The 24,328-nt window shown below is 42.1% G+C and overlaps 7 protein-coding genes across 7 annotated transcripts; 4 read left to right on the top strand and 3 right to left on the bottom strand.

Annotated features, from left to right (window-relative positions):
* Positions 1-1,303: 1,303 nt before the first annotated feature.
* EAE97_000919 (uncharacterized protein) lies at positions 1,304-1,645 on the top strand (the record flags this gene model as incomplete). The annotated part of the gene is made up of 1 exon (XM_038871429.1): positions 1,304-1,645. One exon carries the CDS (start codon positions 1,304-1,306, stop codon positions 1,643-1,645), a length of 342 nt encoding a protein of 113 aa, XP_038737330.1.
* Positions 1,646-2,368: 723 nt separating this feature from the next.
* On the bottom strand, positions 2,369-3,636 carry EAE97_000918 (uncharacterized protein; the record flags this gene model as incomplete). The annotated part of the gene is made up of 5 exons (XM_038871428.1): positions 2,369-2,451; positions 2,536-2,978; positions 3,051-3,249; positions 3,299-3,366; positions 3,419-3,636. The coding sequence occupies 5 exons, from the start codon at positions 3,634-3,636 to the stop codon at positions 2,369-2,371; spliced, it is 1,011 nt and encodes a 336-aa protein (XP_038737329.1).
* A 1,005-nt stretch (positions 3,637-4,641) lies between these two features.
* EAE97_000917 (uncharacterized protein) lies at positions 4,642-5,044 on the top strand (the record flags this gene model as incomplete). Its single annotated transcript, XM_038871427.1, has 2 exons — positions 4,642-4,937; positions 4,990-5,044. The coding sequence occupies 2 exons, from the start codon at positions 4,642-4,644 to the stop codon at positions 5,042-5,044; spliced, it is 351 nt and encodes a 116-aa protein (XP_038737328.1).
* Positions 5,045-7,036: 1,992 nt separating this feature from the next.
* On the bottom strand, positions 7,037-9,055 carry EAE97_000916 (uncharacterized protein). The gene is made up of 2 exons (XM_038871426.1): positions 8,661-9,055; positions 7,037-8,591 (listed from the first exon to the last, which is right to left on the bottom strand). Exons 1-2 carry the CDS (start codon positions 8,760-8,762, stop codon positions 7,206-7,208), a joined length of 1,488 nt encoding a protein of 495 aa, XP_038737327.1. The 5' UTR covers positions 8,763-9,055; the 3' UTR covers positions 7,037-7,205.
* A 28-nt stretch (positions 9,056-9,083) lies between these two features.
* On the top strand, positions 9,084-9,624 carry EAE97_000915 (uncharacterized protein; the record flags this gene model as incomplete). Its single annotated transcript, XM_038871425.1, has 3 exons — positions 9,084-9,389; positions 9,463-9,558; positions 9,610-9,624. 3 exons carry the CDS (start codon positions 9,084-9,086, stop codon positions 9,622-9,624), a joined length of 417 nt encoding a protein of 138 aa, XP_038737326.1.
* A 2,493-nt stretch (positions 9,625-12,117) lies between these two features.
* On the top strand, positions 12,118-15,547 carry EAE97_000914 (uncharacterized protein). Its single transcript, XM_038871424.1, has 3 exons — positions 12,118-12,484; positions 12,592-12,921; positions 12,973-15,547. The coding sequence occupies exons 2-3, from the start codon at positions 12,688-12,690 to the stop codon at positions 14,761-14,763; spliced, it is 2,025 nt and encodes a 674-aa protein (XP_038737325.1). The 5' UTR covers positions 12,118-12,484; positions 12,592-12,687; the 3' UTR covers positions 14,764-15,547.
* A 1,554-nt stretch (positions 15,548-17,101) lies between these two features.
* Positions 17,102-17,506, bottom strand: EAE97_000913 (uncharacterized protein; the record flags this gene model as incomplete). Its single annotated transcript, XM_038871423.1, has 1 exon — positions 17,102-17,506. One exon carries the CDS (start codon positions 17,504-17,506, stop codon positions 17,102-17,104), a length of 405 nt encoding a protein of 134 aa, XP_038737324.1.
* Positions 17,507-24,328: the final 6,822 nt, after the last annotated feature.

Here is a 24,328-nt window from a genome sequence, read left to right as displayed (position 1 = left end):
CCCCTCTTGAAATATCTAGTTCCAACATTGCGCAACACCAAGGTCGCAGCTGCAGATCTGATTGATATCTCAGTTGGGAAAGAGTACCGCAGGTCAAGTGGCTATTATGTGATGTTGAACAAGGATAAAAGCTCGCCAGAGAGCCAGGATGAAGAGAAGCAATTGAGGCTGTGGAAGAAGAGTATGGAGTGGATCAAACTTAGCCAGGACCAGACGCCGCTGCAAGAAATATTCGCATAGATTTTGATAATCCTTGGAATCTAGTGGAGGATCAGCATGGAGTTATATGCAGTGTAGGCAATAGTATTTCCCGTATTTCGTATACGGGTTAGTTTAGTAATACATATCGAGTTTTTTCGAAATACATATGTATATAATATAGAATTCAATATTATTAAAAGTATTCAATATCATTTAGTTATTTAATATTATTATTAATATATTAAAATATTGGAATTTAATATAAAATATATATTCCTATTCAAATTAAACTAGAAATAAGGAATTGCTATTCAATTTGAAATAAGAAATAGAATTTTATTATTTAATTTGAATAAGAATATATATTTTATATTGAATTCCAATATTTCAGTATATTGCTAATATTCTTTAAATATATAAATATATACAAAAGTGGTATAGCCTCCTTTTTATATATATTAGCTGCAATATCAATATACTAATACGCGCCACAGTTTCATTATAGTATACTATTGCCTACACTGGTTATATGCCCGCAATTAGAACCATAATTCGAACATTCTACTAAAGCTCTCCTGTTTCCAAAGGATCAGGTAGCCTGGCAATTACAGCGGATTTCCCCAGACCATTAAAATTGAGACGATATGGCCTTTTAGTTTTTCATAGTTTCGACTCGAGAGAATAATGAGGTTGGAACTCCTAGATCATTTTTTTCCAGCAATTAGCGGCCGAGTCAAGCACGTATCTAAGTAGGCAGAACCAGTGCCGATTCGCAAATTATTCTTGACTGTCAAGATCAAAGGCAATGAGAAGCAACTAACACAAATATGATATTGTTTGGCTGTCAAAATGAGGGGTGATGTGGGCGTTAAGCGATAAGTGGGACTAGAACAACTAGATGTCTATCAAGGATGGTGTTCAGTCGGCTGATTGTAGCACATTACATCGAATCCACCTTCAACATAAATCAATTAATGAATAGATTGCAGGGTATATGTGTAGTAATCTTCCCTGGTATGCAGGCAAATAATGATAGTTTTGAACTTAACATCCGTGATCCTGCATGAATTAATCCACTCGAGGCACAGTAGCTTCAGTCATCATGACTACCGAGTGGTTGTCTAGAATACTATTCTTCTCATTATTACAACTCATCTTCGTTGTGTCCTCACGCAACCTAACATTCTTCTGCCATCCAAACTCCGTTCTGCCAAGATTGAAACTCCGAAAACAAACACATACAACTATGGAAGCCAGGATTGCGGCATTTATCGGGACCCCCGGAGTTTCTAACAAAACAGCATCTGTCATATCCTCAAAATATACTATTGACGAGAATCTTGCTACTTTGTTGAGCGATACAACTACGGAGAAATCGTTCAATCCCGGAATTATCTCCACTGGCATGTTGGACAGCAAAACTTCTTTTTGGAACCGATACTGAGTATACCACGGTCAACAAGTCATTGATCGAGGTCAATCGATACAGTTTCATCCTCTGCTCTGCTCGAAGTCTCAAAATCTCTTTCTGACGGAAAATTTCAGGTCCGAAGCCTGTCGACTACCAGCACAATGTATAAATCCTCCCGATTCAGCAGAATAAGTTTATCTTGCTATTAAAATGACCTCTTTTCATCAGATCCCGTTTGCAATTCGAAGTGGAGGCTACTCTCCTAACTTTCTTGGTCAAGCGTCTGCTTCAACGGAATCTTGATCTCGATCACACATCTTGACACTCTTACTGTCAGCTCAGACAACTCGATAGTGAGTATTAGCCTGAGACTACGACGGGCGCGGTTGAATCAATTGGCGATCAATTCGAAATGCTTAGCGCAGTTCAAAATTCCAGCCTCCCCTACCTATCATGAAGGACTGCTACGCGGACCAACATCCTCTAGCCCAGTATCTACCTACAAATATTAAAGCCATGAAAGAAATTGCTGCAAGATATGACCCTAGCAGAGTATTTCAATTTCTACAGAAAGATGGGTTTTGTTATCAAAAGTATGATTGTAATGTGGCCCACAGGTTTTGGCTTTGGAGGTAAATTTTAGGCATTCAACAATCAACTTGGATTGAAATAAAGAGTCTAGAACAATGTCATTTTGAGAGTAAGACTGCAATATGTATTATGAGCAACTCAAAGCGAAGCTTCAGCGGTGGTGTTCTAGTTAGAAACCTCACGGGCAGTAACTGTATCCCCACTTCCATCTCCACCATCAAACAAGTCGCAACTTGGGAATCGATATTCTATCTCAAATCAGCATATTATCCTTCTTCACCTTTCTCCTTTTTTGCTTCCACGTGTCGTTAAAAGAGAGGAAAACAACTCACGATCAAACAAACTCTCCCAGAAATCTATCTCTCTCACATAACAAAAATCTGTCGTAAAATACCAATACGTCTCATTCGGATTTGGGTTGTCGAAACTATTCACATAGCATTGTACCCAAACACCATGATCCCATTCATAACTCTTGACCAATTGACTTGTTGAAGAGGGGGTACTGTAGCAAGGAGCGTAATCTTCGCCAACTGTAATGTTGAGGAGGTACCGTTTATTAATATCGTTAGACGAGGAAGGGGGCGAGTGCTTAGCGAGAGAGCGATGTGAGTTCTCGTAAGAATTGAGCGGGGAAGATGCACGTTTCTCGGGTGACGTGTAGTTTACTTGAATAAAGCCTACTGGGCCGCAGTAGTCAAGCTCTGATTTATCGGCAGGCTCTTCGAGACCAATTTGTGCCACATAGCAGTTATCCGTGGTTTTCAACCAGGTACTATTTCCGTCGCTGTCAGCTGTCTAATCCGCGGTGAAATACGAAGCAAAGGATTTGAAGACGGAGATATACCTATCATTGATTACGAGATCCCCCAGATCAGTCCAGCAAGTCACTGTAATATCAGTTCCATATTTCAGATATTTGATAACCTCGCAACTCGCGTTATCATCACAGATATTGCATTCGGTATTATATTTTGTGGTTGCAGGAGCTGTTGTTATATGCTCAATAGTAGAATCTTGTCCGCAAAAGCTGAGGTCAGTTTCATCTGTATCTGGTGTTAGTAACATTTAAATCTGAGCTACAAGAATACCTACATTCTCCAGCATAATCAGCGAGGTCGTATTGGGTGATATAGCAGTCATCGCTTGTTCTCAACCACGTACTAGATGTTTTAGTATTCCATATATTTGCTCACATTTGGAATTGAATCTTACCTATCACCATCGATGACTGTACCAGTAGTCCAGCAGATGAGCGATACAACGGTTTCGTAATCGTAGTATTCCTTATTTGTGCAAAGCGAATATGGACAAGTCTTGCATTCAGTTGCTACTCCCCTTTCAAGAGTATTGTTAAATGGGGGTTTAAAGGCGGCATTTGTGGTATCCGCAAGAACCAGAAAGAACCCAAGAATCGGAAGTGATGAAATCATTATTACGATGCCGAATAATCCAACTCAAATTGAGCAATGGAAACTTTTGATAGTACTTGTCAATTATATGGAAGACTGTCTTCTGTTCATCTCAAGTCTTGTTGGAATTGAGACCTCATATATATCGGCATCATGTCAGACTCAGACCAATGTGGAAACCGTTGTCATTCAGCGTTTATTAAGGGCTGTAGCCAAGAAGAAGCTATTGAATCAATCTAATATAGCTTTGAAATCAGGTAAGCTTTAAGCATATTACTGCAGGTTCAATGCAAGTAATGTTGATCAACCCGACTCTACACAGTGATTACCCCGCAGTCATGCAGCCTTGGCAATTCCTGCTAGTCAGCTTTGTTCGCGTCCTCGAATCAGTGAAGAGAAGCCTGATGTAACCTCGTATAGTCATGTAGAAATCTTCAGTGCAGCTCGTGTGCGGCTCGGGAAACCTGGGTTGTCATGAACCGGTAAGTAATTTTCAGGCTAAAAGCAGGTACGAAGTCATCCTTTCAGCGGTGAGGCTGATAATCGTTGTAAAGTACTCCGTAGCACTTCTTGCTTTTGTAAATCAAAAGATCCACAACAACAGCAGTAACCTGTAGCTCACTCCAAAATAATCTGCTGGGATGATTGATAACTGCAGGAGAGCAGCATCCAAGGATGTAAGATGAGAAAGGAAAAAAGCGCTCTAGCCGTGGAAGTGTTGAGTTTTAGAGACCTTTTAATTATCAATAGTGGAACTTCTTTGGAACTTCTTTGGAGAAAACCAATCTGATCGCATGAGAAGATACGTGTATCGTGATATATTAGATCATGTAAATGTCTTGCAGGTTCACAAAGATTGGTATTTGTTTGAACAATAAGTAATAAGCATGGGGGCCAAACAGTGCCCCACAAATTCAATGTCCGTGTCCGTTTGTTTGCCATGATATCGTCGACGACAACCGACATGTAAAGACTTAGGTACTCATCCTTGTTAATTGATACCTCTTGAACTTCAATCCCATAAATATGACAACACTCTCCATCGTACCCAAGCGCTTCAAGCTGATATTTTTTGTCCCGCCATCGGGACTTCCAGCGTGTAAAGCTGCTATCTTCGCCGCCGGAGCTGGACGTTATCCAGGCCCTGGAAATTATACTGAATGTTGTTGGGCTACGACAGGCACTGCTCAATTTCGACCAGGTGATACCGCAAATCCAAATATCGGAACTGTAGGCGCGTTGGAAGAGGTGCAAGAAGTCAGGTTCGAAACTTTGTGTGTTGGCGAGGAGACCATTAGAAATGCGGTTGCAGCTTTGAAGAAGCAAGTTTGATTCTTATGTTATCGTGCTTCTCGTTTCTAATGCGTCTGTTAGAGTTCATCCATATGAGGAACCGGCTTATGAAGTTTATAAGCTGGAAGATTATTAAGTCCGGTGAAGCCTATGCGCTAGCGTTACTGTTGGAGAGAAATATGCAGCGAGCAGAAAGAAGACATCGCTTTACGATCGGACGTTGGTTCCTATGGTCTTGAAATGAATATCTGAGGACAGAAGTGCAGCCACGTTCTAAGAAAAATCCCCTGTCTTTCAGCTTGGGATGAACCAGTTGACAGAATATACCGCTTTATTTTGGCATGATTCTACGTCTTATCTGTCTTCTACACCCACCTCGCCCTGGAGTATTCAGATCCCATTTCGAATTGCAATGATCTACTTCAATGCACTTTTCTTTACCCACTTGTCTCATCTACCTACTTGAACTTTTTGCATTCAAACCACAGTGCTTTATCGTGTATACAGGGTAACATATCGTTCGACTTCTTGTAATTATCAACAAATTGGTAGGCTGCTGGTATTCAATTGCATTTTAGAGCACGATTTGTAACTAGAAAGAACCCAATTACTTGGGAGGCCCTGATGATCAGCATCATTTTTCATTCAAATATATTGTCAAAATTGAACATTCGCAAATGATCAATCTTGAGAGGCTAGTGCCAATGATCGGATCAAGACTCGACATCAATATCAAGACTCGATCATGATACATAGTTTGGCATGATTTTGCCCAAACAGAGAAATGCTCTCTTATCCAATCGATACGATCGAACATCTTCATTCAAGCGACTGTCTATATTCTGTCACCAAGGTCGTAAACTCAGACGCAAAATCGTTACGTTATTGAATGTTTAGCACAGGTAGCGAGAAGCTATCACTCACCTAGTACAACGTCTAACGAAACATCTTTCAATAAAACTATTATTGAATTCCCCGCAATTACTTCGAACTTCTTCCTTCCGCATACTTCCATTGGAGTTTGGCCAATTCCACCATTCAATCTCACCATAAAATCCACCCCAAGCAACTCTCGACTCCCCTCCCCAGCCCATCGGAAACACAAAGCATCCACGAAATCCAAAGCTTCCTAAAACCCACCCACAAACTCACAGCCACTCCACCACATCTGACATGACATCCATCATCTTCAACCGAACTTCCCTCCTCACCAACAGAGCCTCGATTCTCATCAACCACACAATTTAACATAACATCTACAGCACCCCAATCAGACGCGGCATCCTAATCAACGGAACCGAATATATATGTCGAGAAGACATCGCCACCGTCAGCGCCATGATCGCGATTGCGGGGACTACTCTCTGTACCCTCGTGCAGCAAACCATTCTCATCTTCGTGCTGTATGCTCTTTTAAGAGCGAAAAATCGTCTCCGTGAAAATAAGAGGACTGTTCAAACGATGTGGCCGAGTCGGGTGAGTTATAGCAGTGGTTAACAGTTTGATACTTCATCCATAACAACAGCCCCTTCAATAAACTGTTTCCAATCGAAAAAAAATGAAGAAGAAAAATAAAAAAACTCGAAGTCATATCGTACGATTGAAGCAGGAAGAAATTGCATCCATGGATTTTGCCTATCACCCCGGAGCTCGTGAGAAGGAGAGAGATGCAGATCAAGAGAAATTCATTTTCAATATAGACCTCTCAAAATGAAAATCTTCAATACATAAGTCCCACCACTACCCCTGTTCCCTTCCTCTCTCGCCCTCTCTCCAACCGAGCCACCCATCCACACAGAAAACCTACCCCATACTATTATTTTTCACAATCCTACTTTATCCATCCATCCATGCATCCATGCATCCACCCATCCACTCATCCAAGAAACAAAACCAACATCCAGAACCCTTACAACCCTATAATCTCACAAATCTACAAATCTACAGACCTACCTATATACCTTTAAGCTCATAAGTCTACAAGCCCACCAGCATTGAAAACTCAAGCTCAAGGTATAGATATTAAGATCCAAACTCCTCCGTATATACCATACCCAATGAATATCAAATTTCCTTCAAAATGAGAAACAAAAACATATTCGCTCATGACGAATTCGCTTAAAGTTCCTATCATATATAGGCCAAATACACAACTACCTGGACACTTTATGATCACAATAAAACCACACAGGTATATATGTAACAATCTTTTATTTCCCATGTATTACATCGTATCTTTGAAACGAACCGGTTACGCCCCCCGCCGAATCCCTAGAAAAAATAGAAGATACGAAGCCTCATAATTCATCCTTGAATATTTCCTCGCTACCTTCTTCACTATCTTCATCTTCATATACATTATTATCTTTCTTATCGCCATACTTCTGAGATTCCCCCTCGATAGGTTTTCCGGGTCCCTTTTGATGGCCTTGCCCTGCATCATCCTCGACAATTCCCAAGATTTCTCTAACCTGTCCTGGGGCATCAACAACCTCAATTTTCCAGCCCTTGTCACCTGCCAGCTTCTTGACTTCCTCTTGTAGCTTTTCAATCATTTTCGGGTCGAGATCCATTGATTCCAGTGATTTCGGACTAATGACTTCGACCTTCCCTCCCTGGGCCTTGCTTTTGCCGCGTGCAATGATTTCTGTCCGGCTTCCGCTCTCACCATCTCCAAAGTCCGGGGGGATAGGTAGACGTTGTCCTTCTTTACCGACGAATTTACCTGCGCCGACGGTCACACCGCCAATTACTATGGGATTTTTAGCGTAGGCCAAGGAGGGTGAAGAGGTGATAAAGTTGGAATCAATATGGGATTGGGATTGTTGGTGGGCTACAGGTTTGCAGACTATGCTGTTGGCTTTCTCTGCTTTAGGTGGCATGAATGCCACGTCGTCGCAAAGGCGGGGTGTGTATACAACCATCAGGTATGAACATGTGGTCATTTCCTTGATATATCCAATACGATCCTTGACATTAGGGTTGCAGTGAAATTGAACTTCGACTTGGCGGGGCTTGCCTGTGAGATCGCAGATTGTGCCACCTTCCATTTTCTGAACGAGGTAACGCATGTCGCCCTTGACTTGTAATTCTGTTTTTGGTGATTCCCCATTTTTGGGTGCCTCATGCGCTTCTATTTGATTGCCCCATTCATCCTCTTTATTCTTGCTTTTTGGTGATGCCTTCGCCTTTCCAAGAACGAATTCCTGGGCTGATGGATCCGGTTGGGGTGGGAATGCCGCCTTTCCGGGTTGTGCGGGCAGTTGATGAAATTGTGTGATTTCGTTATTGTAGCAGAACGAATATGACCACCATCCAGACACGAAATATAGACAGTTATTCTCCAAATCTTGAAGCAGTTCCCAACCACGATCCGTTGCTCTAGCAAGCTCTTTTTGTTCAGCAGCGCGAGCTTCGGCTTCTGAGGTTTCGTTTCGCGGAGGTAGAGAAACTATAGGAATTGTGCATACATGCGCTTCACCATGTAGATACATGAGCTCGTGGGTTTTCTTGGGAGGCTCGGACTCATGATCGGTGGAACCATCTTGAATAGGGTGTTGAGATGATTGTAGGCTTTTAAGATCTTCTTCATTACCTGAAAATCTGATTGGCGAATTGGGATGATTGGCGATAAAATATGCTTCCTCTTGAGAAGGAAATTCATTTGAAAATACTACTTCATACTATTGTTTCGTGAGTTTTTGACGACTTTATATTAGAATGGCTTATGAATTCGCTGGGCTTGCGCATACCTGTGGAAATGCAAGCAAGTCATCGTGAATACTGAACACATTTTGACTAGCTAATGTTATTGAGGCTATAGCTAACAAAGCTGGAATTGCTTTACGCATCATGCTGTATGGCAATTGCGAATTCCAGATGGACAAAAATTCATTGATAAGGACGAAGTTCACAAGCTATGATCGCATTTCCACAAAGCTGTCATCATCTTCTAGGCTCGAGCTTCGTAGGTACGACTCTAAGAGTGTGCTAGTGTCGCAGCGGGGTTCGGATAAACATATTCATTTTTGACCGACAGGTTTCTCCGACTGTCACATGACGTGAACTCACTGATTTGACACAGAGGAAGTGATCTTCTTTTCGCAATTGAATGCATGCATGTATGAACGTAGATTATACCGAGAATAGCATTTTTGACCGGCCAACGGTGCGATATGCAACAAAATGTAACATCTTTTAACAATCAGAAGGGTGATGCAGTTGACGTCACGTGCTATGGTTCAAAAGAGTCAAACGCAGGTTTCGAGGAGTCTTCACATCCAGTCCATAGAGCCGTTGGAAATCTTGACTTTGAAGTCAAGTTAGAGCCTGGGCATCAATCCATTTACCGGGCATCGCCGATGGATAGAGATCAGGCTCTTTACAAGGCATATCTGCTCAAGATGACAAGATCACATTTCCCTTTTCTCTCATGCCGTGGAAGGTTGCATTCCGACCATCGACTCGGGTCCAGAACAAAGGTACAATATACTCAATAATCAATGCAAAGTGTCAAAGCCAAAAACACATCCGGCAGATCTAACAAACTCGCAGATCAAGGCCAGAAAAGGCCAGCGAGATGTTGGGCACCATAACATCGTGCAGTCCACGCGAAAGAGCTTGCAAAAGGGCGTGATGATTATGCTACGGGTAACGCAATGCCTCCAAAGCCTTTTCGTCCCTTGCTTATACGGTATACAGCGTACCTTGGTCTGACAACATGGGAGATGGGAAAATGCCGCGTATTCGTGGGGTTTGCACACGGCTATCACAAACAATACCTATGAATGATGGCTACGTCCTGGCAATACCATATGGGCCAAAACCATTGCCCGATATGCAGATGTAATAAAGCGGCTACGCCCGACGAGAGAGCAGGAATTTGTTTTGTTCGTGTAATCATTACTGATCTTACTTACCAATCATCAATTGTAGTAGTGTAGGCTTGGGTTGATTGGGAGAAGATATTTCAGCTTGCGTTGTTGGTTACAAGTTACAACGCAGAACCGAGTCAACCGAGAGCCCGTTCTGAAGAAGCGAAAGGATACCTAGCATGATGATAATTGTCATCGGCCGTCATCTCCATCACCCATCAACGATCAAATAATCCCGTCCCCGAGAATAACCCATCACATCACTGATGGCTGATGGCTGATGGCTGACGGGTGGACATCAAGGTTATTTGAGTAAAAGTGGTCGAGATTAAGGCAACCTTGGAAGTTGTAATAACCTGGGCGAACCATCTTCAGACAGTGTGATGTGTTGGTTCGTATAATCACCGTACGTGTCGAGTCTGTGGTGGAACACGTTTACGAGGTCAAAGAGAACGAATAGGGAGAGTGGATTCTCAGCTTCCGACTCAGATTGATCAAATGTTTCCGAATCATAATTACCTATGATTGGCATAAATTGTAGTATAAAATTTATGAGGCGAACTAGCGAGTTTGGTTGCCTTGCCTAATCTTCAAGGGTTGATCTGAGCTAGCTCGAGGCTAGCTTTGAATTTTGAGTTTGGAGCTTTGAGTTTAAGTTGCTTGCTTGGAGCATTTCTTCCAATTTCAATACTTTACTAGGTACCTACCTAGTAGTCATCAGCCAGTCGGGATGAGCCGCAGTTTGACAGGAAGATCATTACTCGTTGCTTCACTTTTCTTTCCTTTCTTCTTCCTCGTCTAATTCTAGAAAGAGTTTAAAAGGGGATTTGTGATGGTTGGAAATGAACCACGACCCTTATTATTTTAATTGGCTTTCTAAGGGAGATGAATGACAATTAATATCTCTCTCTTCTCGAATCTCGGTCGATGGGTATATATACCTATATATAGGTACTCGATATATACAGATGGATATATAGCATGAACAAATACTACCTATAGTCTACAAGGAATGAGATGCTTTGATGGACGTGTCAAGTCTTGAAACCGATTCGGCTTCATCGAGCGATATAAAAAGATTTCGAAGTATGGGGATTAGTCATGACCAGAAGGTACGAGTAGATAGGTAATATAAGAGGTGAAGCTTTGAATTTTTGATTGATGTTATGATTGATGATCTTCTATTATAACCAATAAAACGAGAGGATTTCAATACGAAGTAGAAAGCAATATTTATTACTATTACTAACTATTAATGATTATTATTATTATTGTTGTTGTTGTTGATCATGAGACAAATCTAAGCATTTTCAATAGACCAATGCGAGTAGTGGCTATACGTCCAGGTAAAAATTGAAGTCGATCATTAGTTCTAGACTGAGTACATGACGACTGACGTACATAGCGCGAATGCCCTCAAAAATATATATCCTCATGGGAAAACCATGGATGAATGATGGATGACATGATTACTTATCAGCACGTGGGGGAGTGTCAAACGGAGAATGTCTTGCTTCTATCTGCTTGGCCTCTGAGGTTATACCAGCACATAGGAGAGCTTTTGGTGTTTACATAGCTACCCAGTCAGTCGTACCTCCAATCTTTCTTTTTTGTTTGGTGTAACTTCATGAATCCTCATGTAACTTAACTTCCTGGTGTGTGACTTTCTATGTTGTCAATCTCTATTTCGGACAGATTACAATTACGATGTACCGAGAGAGAGGAAGAGATGTTCTGGAGCAACGTATTGAACTACGAGACCTATGCAGCGTTAGCACTATTGGGAATCTACCGCAGCAAGCCTCCCACCTCCCATCCCTCCACATTATCATCATAGCCATGATAGATATGATGATGATCATAATAACCATAATAATAACAATAACAGCAATAACCACAAGAAATCGATCCACCATAGAATCTTGAACACGCCCCTCACTGGCCCTCATTTCCTCATCCCCTCGATCCTCACTCACGACTTTCAATCTTCATCCCACCACAGTTGACTAGAATCAAAAACAACCACACGCAATGCCACACCCAATGTCACACATCCACACATCCAGACATATATATCCACAGCAAACTTCATCTTTTCCTAATATAGTAAAGTAGCTAAGATGATCAAGTCGTTATCATTATTTTAATCCTTATCCTATCTCTTATCCTAGTATACCAAGAAAAATCATACATCCACCCATACATCCACCCATACATCCACTCATCCACTCCTCCACTCATATACTTCCAAAAAAATAAAAGAAAAGGTCCCATACATCCACCCATACATCCACCCATACACCCACCATACATCCATACATCCATCTCATACATCGGTATATCCCCCCCCCCGTACTCATCATATCTTCTTTGGTCTGACCTCGAAACATCCTAATCTGTTTAATCTGTTTGATTTGTCTCGTCATCAGAGTCATCCCAACCCACACTTCATCCGTTCTTCTGCCGTGTCATCCATATCCCGAACTCAATTTCATATGAGCCCCATCTTACCATGTCGCGCTGCCCATACAATACATAGTTCGCCTTTCCCATTTCCACAATCTTAACTTCATTATTTTCGCCTTACTTTTATGCTTCCCTATCTTCCCACGCAACCATAGTATCTTATCAAATATTCCAAACGAAGAAATATCATTACCTTCACGGTTCGTAACATCGTTACCTGCATCCTTCATCCATACGTATGTCATGGATTCTCATGTTCATCATTCAACTCCTCTTCACTGCACCCGCTACTGTACGAAATATGCTGGTAATCATGCTCTTTACTAACTACGTGAGGCTGCAGACAACGTTGCAAGCGACGACACAGTCTCCACTATCATACACCAGCAATTCGAAAAGTCCTTGGAGACTACCTAACAAATTTCAATAGACACTTGCTATGTCGTCTCAGTTAAGACTCAATACTTCGGTAGATCAGGATCAACTTCAATTCCTTCTGGCACAGCAAGAGCAAATTCAAGCGCAAATCGCATCCCTCACATCCGGCTCGGCGTCAGCATCGTCGTTTCCCCATCACAGATCCCCGATATACAAACAACAAACACAACGAAGACACAATGTTCCCCGAAGTTTGTCAAGCAGTGGAGCTCCCATGGCCCGACACCCGTCTTCTGTAGGAGTCCCCTGTGGTTTTCCTCCCTGAGCTGGCTCTAACGATACTTAGGACCGGATGGAAGCAACCGGAATATCGCGGACAATATCTCAACAATCTGAGCCCGTCATGATGCGAGCAAGCTCAATGAATAGTGCATCTACACGCTCCGGAAGATTACCATTTACCCAGAACGGCGCGATGCCCCCTCCACTCCATAATGATCTCCGCCGAGGAAATCCCGCCCTCGAAGCTTGGGTTAATCAAGATCAGCCCTACAGCTCTTACACCTTCTCGCATCAAACCTCGGCTTCCCCCCTTCAGCGCTCTATGTCTCAACGGAAACCGGAATTAGAACAAGTTCTCGAGGTTCCCCAAGGTTTTGAAAACCCCGCCGACTTCCTCTTCCGTACCGGATTTACTGGTGTCCCACCTACCCCAGTTTTCTCGATTACGCCTTCTCCGGTATCGATGCACTCTTCAACACCGATGCAACTTCAACAATCGCGACAGTCATTCAACATTCCTAGCACGCCTACAACCACGACTCTTACTGATGCAACTACATACACAAGTAACATGAGTCGACAAAATAGTCTCTTTAACGAGCCTCTGGTGGAAAGTATTGAAATGATGAAGTTCAATTCGAACAATTCCTTTTCTACAGGTATCAATGATGATTCTGTTTATCCCGTTGCTCCTCAGTATAATTCTACTCATCATAGTCGTCGGTCTTCCGACGAGGAACAAACTCAACTACTTGTTGGGGCTGGTGGTGTTGGCAATGATTCTCAGTTTTCTCTTTCTTTTCCTAGTACGGAAGCCTTTGCTCAATCTCAAATTTCTGCACCTTTTGCTCAACAGATGGAAAAGTCACAATCGATTGAAAGTGTTTCATCGAGTATGTCATCATCATCTCGTAATAAGCAGCGGCTACAAGTTAGTAACATTGCCGCTGCACGACCACTTATGCCTAAGGGTGGTGGTGAAGAGAATTCGATATCACGAGTCAACTCATCACAATCAATGACCCGGCTCGATTCGAAAGATGTGACAAATGATAAGATTGCTATCGAAAAGCGCGCTTATCAGCGACCAAAGCACGAACGCGTATTCTGCAAGTTATGTGATGAACACCCTGATGGGTTTCGTGGCGAACATGAGCTTCGAAGACATTGCGATCGACAACATAAGAGAATGGTGAAGAAGTGGGTTTGCATTGAACCGCTGAGCAGTCAAGGACGCGAAAAGCCCGTATTGCCACTCTCAAAATGCAAGGCGTGCGCGACACAGAAAAAGAAGTATGGAGCATACTACAACGCAGCTGCACACCTTAGAAGAGCGCATTTCAAACCCAAATCCAAGGGTAGAAACAAGAATAGTAAGGTTGAGGAGTCTCAAAAGCGTGGTGGAAAGGCTGGAGGAGATTGGCCTCCAATGTCGGAGTTGAAAAATTGGTTCAAAGAGGTGGAAGAGCCAGCAGCAGATTATACTCAACAAGACGATGAGAACGATGATGAAGAGATGAACGAGAATATGCTTAACAGTCTGTCGCCAAATCATGACGCACCAACTGATTTCGATAATGTCATCAACAAAGTTCCGATTCACCAAGTATACCCGTCGATCAACACACAAAACTTTGCCAGCAACATCAACTTCGACAATTCGATGCAACAGAACATTGATTTATCAATGAACTATGCAGGTCAAACAAACTTTGACTTTTCTTCTTTTCCTATGAATGACCCATCAGTGGCATTCTTTGATCCTGTTTCTTCTCCTCAAGTTTTTGATGATCAATCACTTGTTGGTGTCAATTCTGTAAATTTTTCTTATGATCCTTGTTTGTCTTTCAATTAGGTATTATTCCTACTCTGTTCATACTGGTATGGTTCGAGTAAGGTGTGATTACAAATTTTCCTTTTTTTCTTCCTATCTGCCTTCAGTCATACTTTCGACAATTCATCAATTTGGTGAGTTGAATTGATGAATTGTCGCTTGGCGTCAGATTTCTAGATAGGCAGGCGTATTTCCATTTTCTTTCTTCTTTCTGTATCTTTTTCCCTCTCTTGCCCCTTTCTTCGTTAGGAAGTCACGGCTGTTATGAGTAATGAATTCGATATATCTGGTGGTGGTATCTTTCTTTTTTCCTTTCTCTCCTCGTTTCTTTTTCATCTCTTTACCTGCGTTCAGGTTTTTGGATTGGTTTTGATTTTGTTGGGGGTTTCGGTGTTTGGGAATCGACAACGAGAGTTGTCGTGGTTAGGATTGGATGGGATGGGACAGAACAGGATGGATGGATGGATGATTGATTGATTTACTGGATTATACCTACAGTAATAACCTTGATTATATACAAGTTTATTTTATCTGTTTTTTGTTTTTTTGATTGCTTGTTTTCTATGGCATGAGTAGACTTTGGATTTCTGATGATGGGGAAGGGAGATGAAGAGGAGATGAAGAGAGTTGAGTGGTGTAGTAGTGGTTGGAGTCAGGATTGGAGAGCGTCTATGCCATGACGATGTGGATGTGGAGGCGATGAAGATGAAGATGAAGATAGAAATGAAGGTAGATGTGTGAATAAGATAAACGACAAATTTATAGATACTTAATGATAATACAAATTGATTCTTTTATTCATACAGGGGATTTATGTTGTTTGATTGTTCTTGATGGAGGTAGTCTTCGTTTGTAAAGTTTGGTCTGTGTGGGTGATTTGAATTTGGGGAGAGAGGGTGGGAAGAGGATGGCGATGGGGAAGGGGAAGGGGAAGGGGAAGTGGAAGAGGAGGAAGTAAATGGAGATGGAGAAGTAGATGATAACTTAGTTAGGTATCTAGGCATCATCTTGTTGAGCTGCAATTTCAAAATCATCATATCATTCATACATATCATTATGAAATCACATACATGTATGAGATCAAGACCAAGATTTGATTTGATTCGATTTTCACGATGATGCATGAGTGGGATTATTTTTTTGTTTTTTTTGTATTTTGTAATTTTGTAATTTTGTAAATTCAACGAATCTCCGCGTTAGTTTTAGAAGCAGAGGAAGAGACTAGTAAAGACAAGTAAAGAAAGGAAAGAAAAGGAAAGAAACGGAAATATGAACCGCGCCGGCTATTCTAGTCTTTGATCATTGATCATTGAGCTACAGTATCGGTGGCAAATATGAAAAGAGAAAAAAAAACATTCATCTGAATAGTTATCCTTCCGTCCATTTATCCGGCAATTCATCCATCGTGTACTAAGCAACAGGAAACAGGAAACAGAGAACAGAAAACACATTGTGTGAAGGTAACGCAAGGTGTGTCTGTCATCGTGTATCGTGTGTCGGAATCATGGCTGTGTTGATTGAGACTTGATGAGAGATTGGATTGCCATGATTAGAATTAGAGATGTTGCGAAGCTCGAGAGGTGGAGTGGAGTTGGAGAGGGTCGAGAGGGTCGAGAGTGAGTGGAGTGGAGTAGATAGAGTAGAGAAGAAGTCATGAGATCTGGAGGTGCGCGTACATACAGATACACATACATACAGATGATAAAGAGATTGTGTGGGAATTTGAAGATGGAGGTGGTAGACGATGCGGTGTGGGTGTGTGTGTGTGCGTGATTCGTTCCGTGGAGTCTTGTGAGTTGAGTTTTTTGCTTGTTGGTGGATTGATTGCAGCGGTGGGTTCGAGGATGCCACGGAAGGAACAACCATGGTTCGAGTTTCGACCGCAGGACACCTTGTCCGACCTTTCCAACTGGTGTGGTGCGATCTCACTCCACCACCACCAGATTTCGAGTTCCTGGAGAACTGGGACACAACCCCCAATCTCCCTCATATACCTTAAAAAAACAGCCCGCTCCCAGGGTCTCCAGCCAAATCCTCCGAATATACCATAATACAACGCCAGCCCAGTCCCAGGGTCCCCCAACCAATATCCTCCACATATACCATTGTTACAAAAACCCTGCCATGCATAACGCCAATTCCCCCACGATCCACTAAAGAATTAAATACAATAGAATCCTGCTTCGCATTACTAGAATCCCTAGAGAACCGCGCCGACCCTGCCCATTCCTCCACTAAGCGAGTGATACGTACCGTTCGTACAGTCCTACTAGGTACACGTATTTACATCCTGATGGCATAATAAGGCGAGGGAAAAAGCAACGATTCTCCTCACAAGTGCCCGTAAGGCCACCAAAGTTTAACGGTAGGATGGATCTTGATCGGTGTGGGTCATGTAATAGACGTCCCACCCGTCTTCATGGTTCCAACCCCACTTGGACTTGAAGGTTTTCTTTCTGAAGGGAGCTACCCCGTTCTGCACTCGCCAATCCCGAATCAGGCAATACTCTTCATGAGTAAGGCGAACCGCCTTCTTTGTTCCAGCCGGGAGGCCTTTGTAGGTGGGCAGCGGCTTGTAGTCAGCCCCGCGTGCCATCTTCACTTCGTCCTCGGTGCAACAGGGACGACCGAGAAGGAACTCCTTCCGGTGCTGGTACGCTGGGGTACCGCCGGGACAACGCGCGATTGTGTCGTCGATTCTCATCTTGGCCACATTGCGAGGGCGAGGCTTCTTAGCAGCAGCTTGGCGACGAACGGGTGCCATTGTGAATGATGACTATAAAATGACTTGTATTAGCAAGGTCCAGGTCTATTGGTAGACAAATGAATGTTAAGAAGAATATCGAAAGACGAAAACAATACTTGAAACCAAAGAGGTCAAGTAAAGCTCTTGGTTCGAGATGATTATTAGGTTGGATGGCATCAAAACTTGAAGTTGTTGGATTTCACTTGAAAGAGGTAGATTTGAGCTTGGAGCTTCTCGATGCGTAGCACGAACTCGCAAATTGAGCAAAGCCGCCTAAGCAAGGCTGACTGACAAGTTCCAGGTTTCAAATTTCTCTCGAGGAACCAGCGGTACAAAGAGGAATAGAGAAGAAAGTGTTTATCTGGTGCTATTCAAAGCCAAGTTTCAACCACAAGTTTGACCAATACTGCTATATGCAGAACAGATCAAAATGAACCAAAAGTTGATCTTTCTTCTGAAATGTAGGAGATAGGATGGGAAGTGTTGAAGGAGAGTTTTTCCGCTCTAGCTTGAAGTACAGTCTCAAGTGGCACATTGACTTACACTGCTTTACACAGATGAAATCACAACTGCCCAGCTGCTGTCCTCTTCTCAAGATAAGAGCCATCGGATGTAAAGTGAAGAAAAGGAAGTCTCTAAAGCTGTTTGCAGAGAGGTTTCAGTTGGCAAAATGACTGATACTGCCATAGGCAGAACAGATCAACGTGAGCCAGCTGCCAATCCTCTTTGAAAACGCAGAATGAAGGACAGAATTTCAAGGAAGATAGTACTTTTGGTGCTCTGAGATGTGCAGTCTCAACTGGCACAACGAAATGCGGTGCAATAAGCAAAGCAGATAGCGCGCTTTCAACTTCCTTGCTGCTCTGGTGCAATATGGATATTGAGTTGCACAGAATAGGTTGAAAGCGCGCAATATTTAAGCTTTGCCAGTACAATGCGGGAGATTTTGAGGAAAATAATGAAGAGAAGAGTTTGAAGACTTACAAATTGTGAGAAGGCAACGATGAGAAGGTTGTGAGAAGAAGACTGTGAAAAGACGATTGCGAGAGACAGCGAGAAGACGAATGTGAGAAGACGAGAAGTGAGCAAAGATCTTGTGGTACAAAGATGTTCTGTATCGTCGTTATAAGCTTGCAGTTAGTTAAAATCCATCAAGACAGGAGCTCCCAGGAATTTTACTTACATTCGTAGTTGCGCGGTTCGGTGAAAGGAAAAGGAAAACTCGAAGTGTCGGGAGGGAAATATAGGAAAGTGCGTTGAGCAAGTTTTTCCTCGGCTAATAGACAATTTCTATTGGTTTTCCAGAGGAGACTTCACAAGTCAAGCTCCTCGGATCATTCCGAGCCGGTGTCCACATGAGTTTAATTTGAGGACAACAAGGTTCGGAGGCTCTGAGGCTCTGAGTCATTTTGGAAAGGCTGTGTGTTTCTTTGTCATCACTTTGGATGCTTGAATATCTGCAATATTAAACATCATCTGAGTTGAAGTTGCTGTTTGGTAGAAGAATAGGAATTAAAATCATCTTTTACAGAAGCTATTTTCTTGTTCAAGAAAGGGAGCCTCTAGATATCTATATTGAACAGATACAGCTCACTCAATAACTACTACATAGCCTCTTTCCCTTGGTACATTAATGGAGAGTTTCAACCAAGAACATTACCCCCCCCCCCCCCCACCACTCGAGAATCTTGAAGTCATCTCCGAGGATGATGATGAGTGAATATGAAAATATTTCCCTGCCATCTTTTGTGGCTTTTCTACAACTCTAATTCCATTAGATATTTCAATGGATAAGTATGTACTTCATATTCTTGGATTTCATAGAAATCTAGCAAGATGGTTGTGTATTGTTAGGACACATTTGAGCGTTTTTGAATTCCATCCTATCATCAATCTATGGCCTTAGCACCAAGATACTTCTAGAAACTCTTGGAAAGAAAAGGATGAAAGCATGTCACAACCAAACTGAACTAATCAAAAGTCTCCGTTCAACCCAAAGTGAATACTGCTCAAAGGTCTGCAAGGCAACAGCATCATAACAAACACAAAATCAAGGCGAAGCAAAAATTCTTTTTAATAACAAGTCAAATTATTTTTAAAAGGATTATTTCAAAAACTAGTAAAGAGAATTTTTCCAAAACTTGGTTTGGATCAAGTGAAAACAGTGAATCTCTAGCTTGTGTTGAGACCATCTTTGGGAGGGCATTTGTTGAACTCGTAACCACAGTTTCTTATGTGATCTTTAACGACTTGCAGACACAAGGTCTTTAGTTCTCACCTCTACATCCACCAGAAGAATGAAACACTAGAATATCCATTACACTTGCTGTGTGTTATAGAAGTGTAGAAGGAATAGTTATGATATACTCAAGAGCCAATGAATTTCTAGAAACACTTTAATACTAGTCCAGAAGTATCACAGCACTACTTCAAGTCCAATTCTGTACTATGCTGTTCTTCTGTTTTTCTGGTATCTTCTTTCAGCTAATTGTCACCCAAGCTTCCGAGAAACCCAACATCATGTAGATGTATATGCCTTCTGGCCTGGACTGTCAAGGGAATACCAATTTGAGAATAGTGTTAGCAGACGCTCCGAGTCTTGTTTGAAAAGAGGTAGTGCTGTATTTTGAATAGAGATGAGGTCTTTTGAGTTTAGTTGGAAGTACCTAGGTAGTTAGTCAAAGCCAATCGATAATCTGACTAGTTCGCTCACAATAATTCCTGTACATCCGAGGAAACTGCGGCCCTGGCCCGGTTTCAAGCGACTGTTCGCGGCTAATAGAAACCTCCTCGTAGCCCTATCATGCCAACAATCGGGTGCATGAGCTCCCGCACATCAGTCGCCGGTAAGTCACTGCTGCTTCAGAAATCGATTCAATATATCTCGCATGTCGGTATATAACGAAGCGACAAGTCACCTGGCTCCCAGCCAGATGCTAAACCTATCGTTTTGGAACAAATGATTTGGGCTGTGAGCCAGCAAGCTCCCCTGAAGCTCTCATGCAGTACCAGTTGGAAAGAATTATCCAAAATGCACAATTAGCAGTCTCGAACCAAACGTTCGTAGTGAATGACAGGATTCTAACATTCTGTCATGTTCTCGAGCCGAAACATCGGAAGCTTTCTATACTCCTTTCTAGAGAAGACTTGAGTGTTACAAATAGCTCAGTCACACCTTTGCATACTTTAGGCTCTATCGCTTGACGACAGGAGTTACTCAAGGCGCAAGAAGCAATGAAAGATGCAATACTGGTTACATTCTTCCAGTTGAACAATGTGGTTTCATCCGGGTGCATCTATCCATCTTCAAATATCATACCGAAGTACGGAAAGTCGTTGGCTTTTGAAAAAGCGTTGACATCCATAGCCAAAAATCTTGATCGTGATTGGGCTATGGATAGAATTTAAGGCAGCCAGCTGTACATTGTATAAGTATGTCAGTAGCGAGAATACCAATATTGAAACTCACTCATGATATGATGGCCGAATCGATTAGACTCGCGGTTGTCTCACGATAAGCGAGAAAGCATCTGAGCATTTGAAGTTATTTGAGCTCGGCTCGGGCCGAACCCTGTATCGGCATAGGCATCGGCATCGGCGCCGCAAGTTTTTCATCATTTAGACGTCGATTCGGCACATGAGTTCTGGCATTTAGCCATCGCATCGGCACAGATATTTTGGTGTGGTTCAATTTGAATTAGCCTGTGACTAAATCGCCAAGACTCGTGCGACATTATGCTGATTATAACCGGCAACATCTGATTTTCGATCCTCCACTCAAAGTTGTTGATCGTGTTGGCAGCTACGCCTTCTTCCCAACGTAAAGTAGATGCTGATATTCTTGCATTCCTACAGCTTTGGAGAAATCGATTTGGCTCCTATTTGCAGTGTTCGTGTCTGCTAAATGTAAAATAGGTGTTGGAAACTTCTGCTCACTCCAAATTTGACGCTCACAAACCAAATGATTGAAGGGTATGGCTGCTTTTCACGAGAGCATCTGGGGAATCTTAGCTTTAGAAATGAGGACTTTCGAATCCAAGCATTTTGATGGGTGACGTAGGTATCTGCAAATAAGAATTCGTGATGGCCGACCAAATCATCTCCTTGGAGTAACACCTGTGAAGCTCTCCTCGTGCCAATTCTCGTGGCGAATAAATTTCAGGACCAAAGTAGCGAGAATAAAACAATTAATTGATATAAGCTTTTCATGTTCCCTTCTTCTCCTTACCCTCAAAAAAGACGCATTCATCTGACGTTGAATTTATGTTTTGCATTGGCAGGGAAGAACAACCAAAAATTACAATCTACTCCTCATCTAGAAATACCTAGGTACGTACTAGGTAGTATCTACTACACACGCAAGTTAAATGCTGAGTCATTCGGCTTTTGACTGTAACCTTCCACTCGACCTAGATTCCATAGATTCTAGGTTAGCACATACATAATCTCATTCAATAGAATCATTAAAGTCAACATTACTTTCTGACGATATTTATTGATGATCGACTGTAATGCTTATAGGGACTCGTCTTCCGTTTCGACACATTACTCGCCCGTTATCCATCTCTCTAGTACACATCTTGTCTTAGAAACTGATTTACTTGGCGGGCTCCTCAAATGTAACGACAACTGAACCATACAACTAGCCAATATGTGCTAGGTGGGTTGTAATGCCTTTGGTAGAAACTTTTCTCGTATAGTAGCGCAGGATTTCCACAGCTGTAAACAAACTGCAAAGCTAGTGTCACCCGTATGTCACTGTATATCACTGTATTTTGTCAGAGCTTAAGATTTCGAATAATCTGATCCTCGTACAGATAATAGCATTAAATTTTCTTCTCTCCTGAATGAATAATACAGGGATTGAATTGGGATCCAGCCATCCAGGTGATGGAGTTTCATTGCGATTCGGAATTTGATCCATGGGTTATAATGATCTTGAGCTATTTCCACGGAGAAAGATCAGACGAGTTGAGCTGCCTTCGCTACACCAGAATGTGCCAGTGACATAGTATTCGGCAGCAGGTGTAGCACTCACTCACCCATACACATTCCACATCACCACTATTTTCGATCAACAATGGATGTTTTAAATAAAGTCATTCGATGAGAATAAGCTTCTGCAGATGATGTTCTCACAGGAGAATGATTCATGGATTCGATATTGATTTCAAACGAACAAGATTACTGGTCCCGGGAGCATATCTAATTAAGCTTGTAGAAAAGAAATACATGTCGAGCAATAATACTGCACCATCTATCCATCTGTGCGATCTTTTCTTTGGGCATACAATGCCTCAAGATCATAGACTCTACCTGGGTTATGATGGCAAGTTTGTCTTTTTAATAAAATACGCTTCGCTTGTCGTCTCCCATGACTTGACAGCTGAAGGAGAATATCTAAAGACAAAAATGAGTTCTCCATGAGTTTGATAAATCCGCTGTTTCCCAGAATACAGGACATCTAGCAAAGCCACCAGCTTCTCCTTCCTGGTAAATACTACGCTCCATGCACGACACATAATTCACACTGGAACGCTTATATCGGGTTATCACTGCTTACAAACAATTTTTCATTGCTACTGGGTACTACCAATGTCTTTCAGTCAAATAATCGCCCGTTATAAATGTACCAGATCCAATTGCCACAAGAATTTGCATCAAAGTCAACACCCAGATATTCCATATATTAGAAACAAACATGGAAATGACATCTCAGTTCTCATCAAGCTATTAAGAGAACATTGGAGTTACTCGGAAGCATAAAGGGCTCTTACCTATGTACAAATGGTATAATGATGTACATTGATTAAGTTGGCACCAAGTATCATGCAACATACCGCCAGTAAAACTATCGCATATGTAATCCTCTAGATCTCAATTTTTGTGATCGACCGTTGTTGGGATTGGATGGACCTGGCCGTGGGCTGTTAAAATAGCCACGTGGAGAACGAATGTGATCAAAAGAAGAAAGAATGCACATCTATTTGTTATTCGTGGAGCTACGCGAGTCAACATACCTTTTAAGATGGTACCTGAAAATCACTCTTCCATACTATCCAGGTACCGAGTGTCTCTCAATTAATGTAATTCCACATTATAAATCCTTTATATAGTAACAAATATATTGATATGTGTATTTATTCTCATGACATTAAGCCCAAAACAGTTAGCAATAAGTTTCAAAACAACTGTTGGGAGCCGCTCAGTGGACGAGTGCCAGACGGTTGGGATCCCCGCAAAAGGGTTCGAATCTTCAAGTTTCCATGACATGCTAGTGGAATAAAGCGGGGAAAGAGACTGTATGCGTGATGCAGGGACAGAACAAGGGATTCAATAGCCTGAACTGTACTGACCAGAGTCCAAATCAGTGGTTGATGGAATCTGAGCGTCTCCAATGATCTCGTGAATCTGGAGCCATGCTTCAAAGCCACGCTTAATTGCATATCTAATTCCAAGAGCGAGGACCGGGTAACTGTTCAGCCTATAGAAACTCTAGATTGACCTTATACGAATCATTACTTGTGTATCGTTGGGCTTCGGTTTACACTGCATTTTGAGACCACGGGGGCAGAAGAAACTGCATATGGCTATTGTCCCGCCGGCAGACCTTACTTTAAGAGCTTTTTGAAACCATGAATGTCCCTGAAAAATTGTATGCCATGATGAGCTATATATCTAGCTACGTAGGTAAGCAAATGTAATCTAGAACTCTCTTTAGACGTCCACTAGCTTCTATCTTCAAATCATACAAGATTTACTCAAGTAATACTAAGTAGATGAGAAGTCACAAAAACTACTTTGTAAGCAACCTTTCCACAGCAGAAGACCCTGAACACA

This window comes from Botrytis byssoidea, assembly GCF_014898295.1.
Source record: "Botrytis byssoidea strain MUCL 94 chromosome Unknown BBYS_002, whole genome shotgun sequence".
NCBI lineage: Eukaryota > Fungi > Ascomycota > Leotiomycetes > Helotiales > Sclerotiniaceae > Botrytis > Botrytis byssoidea.
Note: the sequence above shows the minus strand (reverse complement) of the source record. Positions and strands in the feature narration are given on the sequence as shown.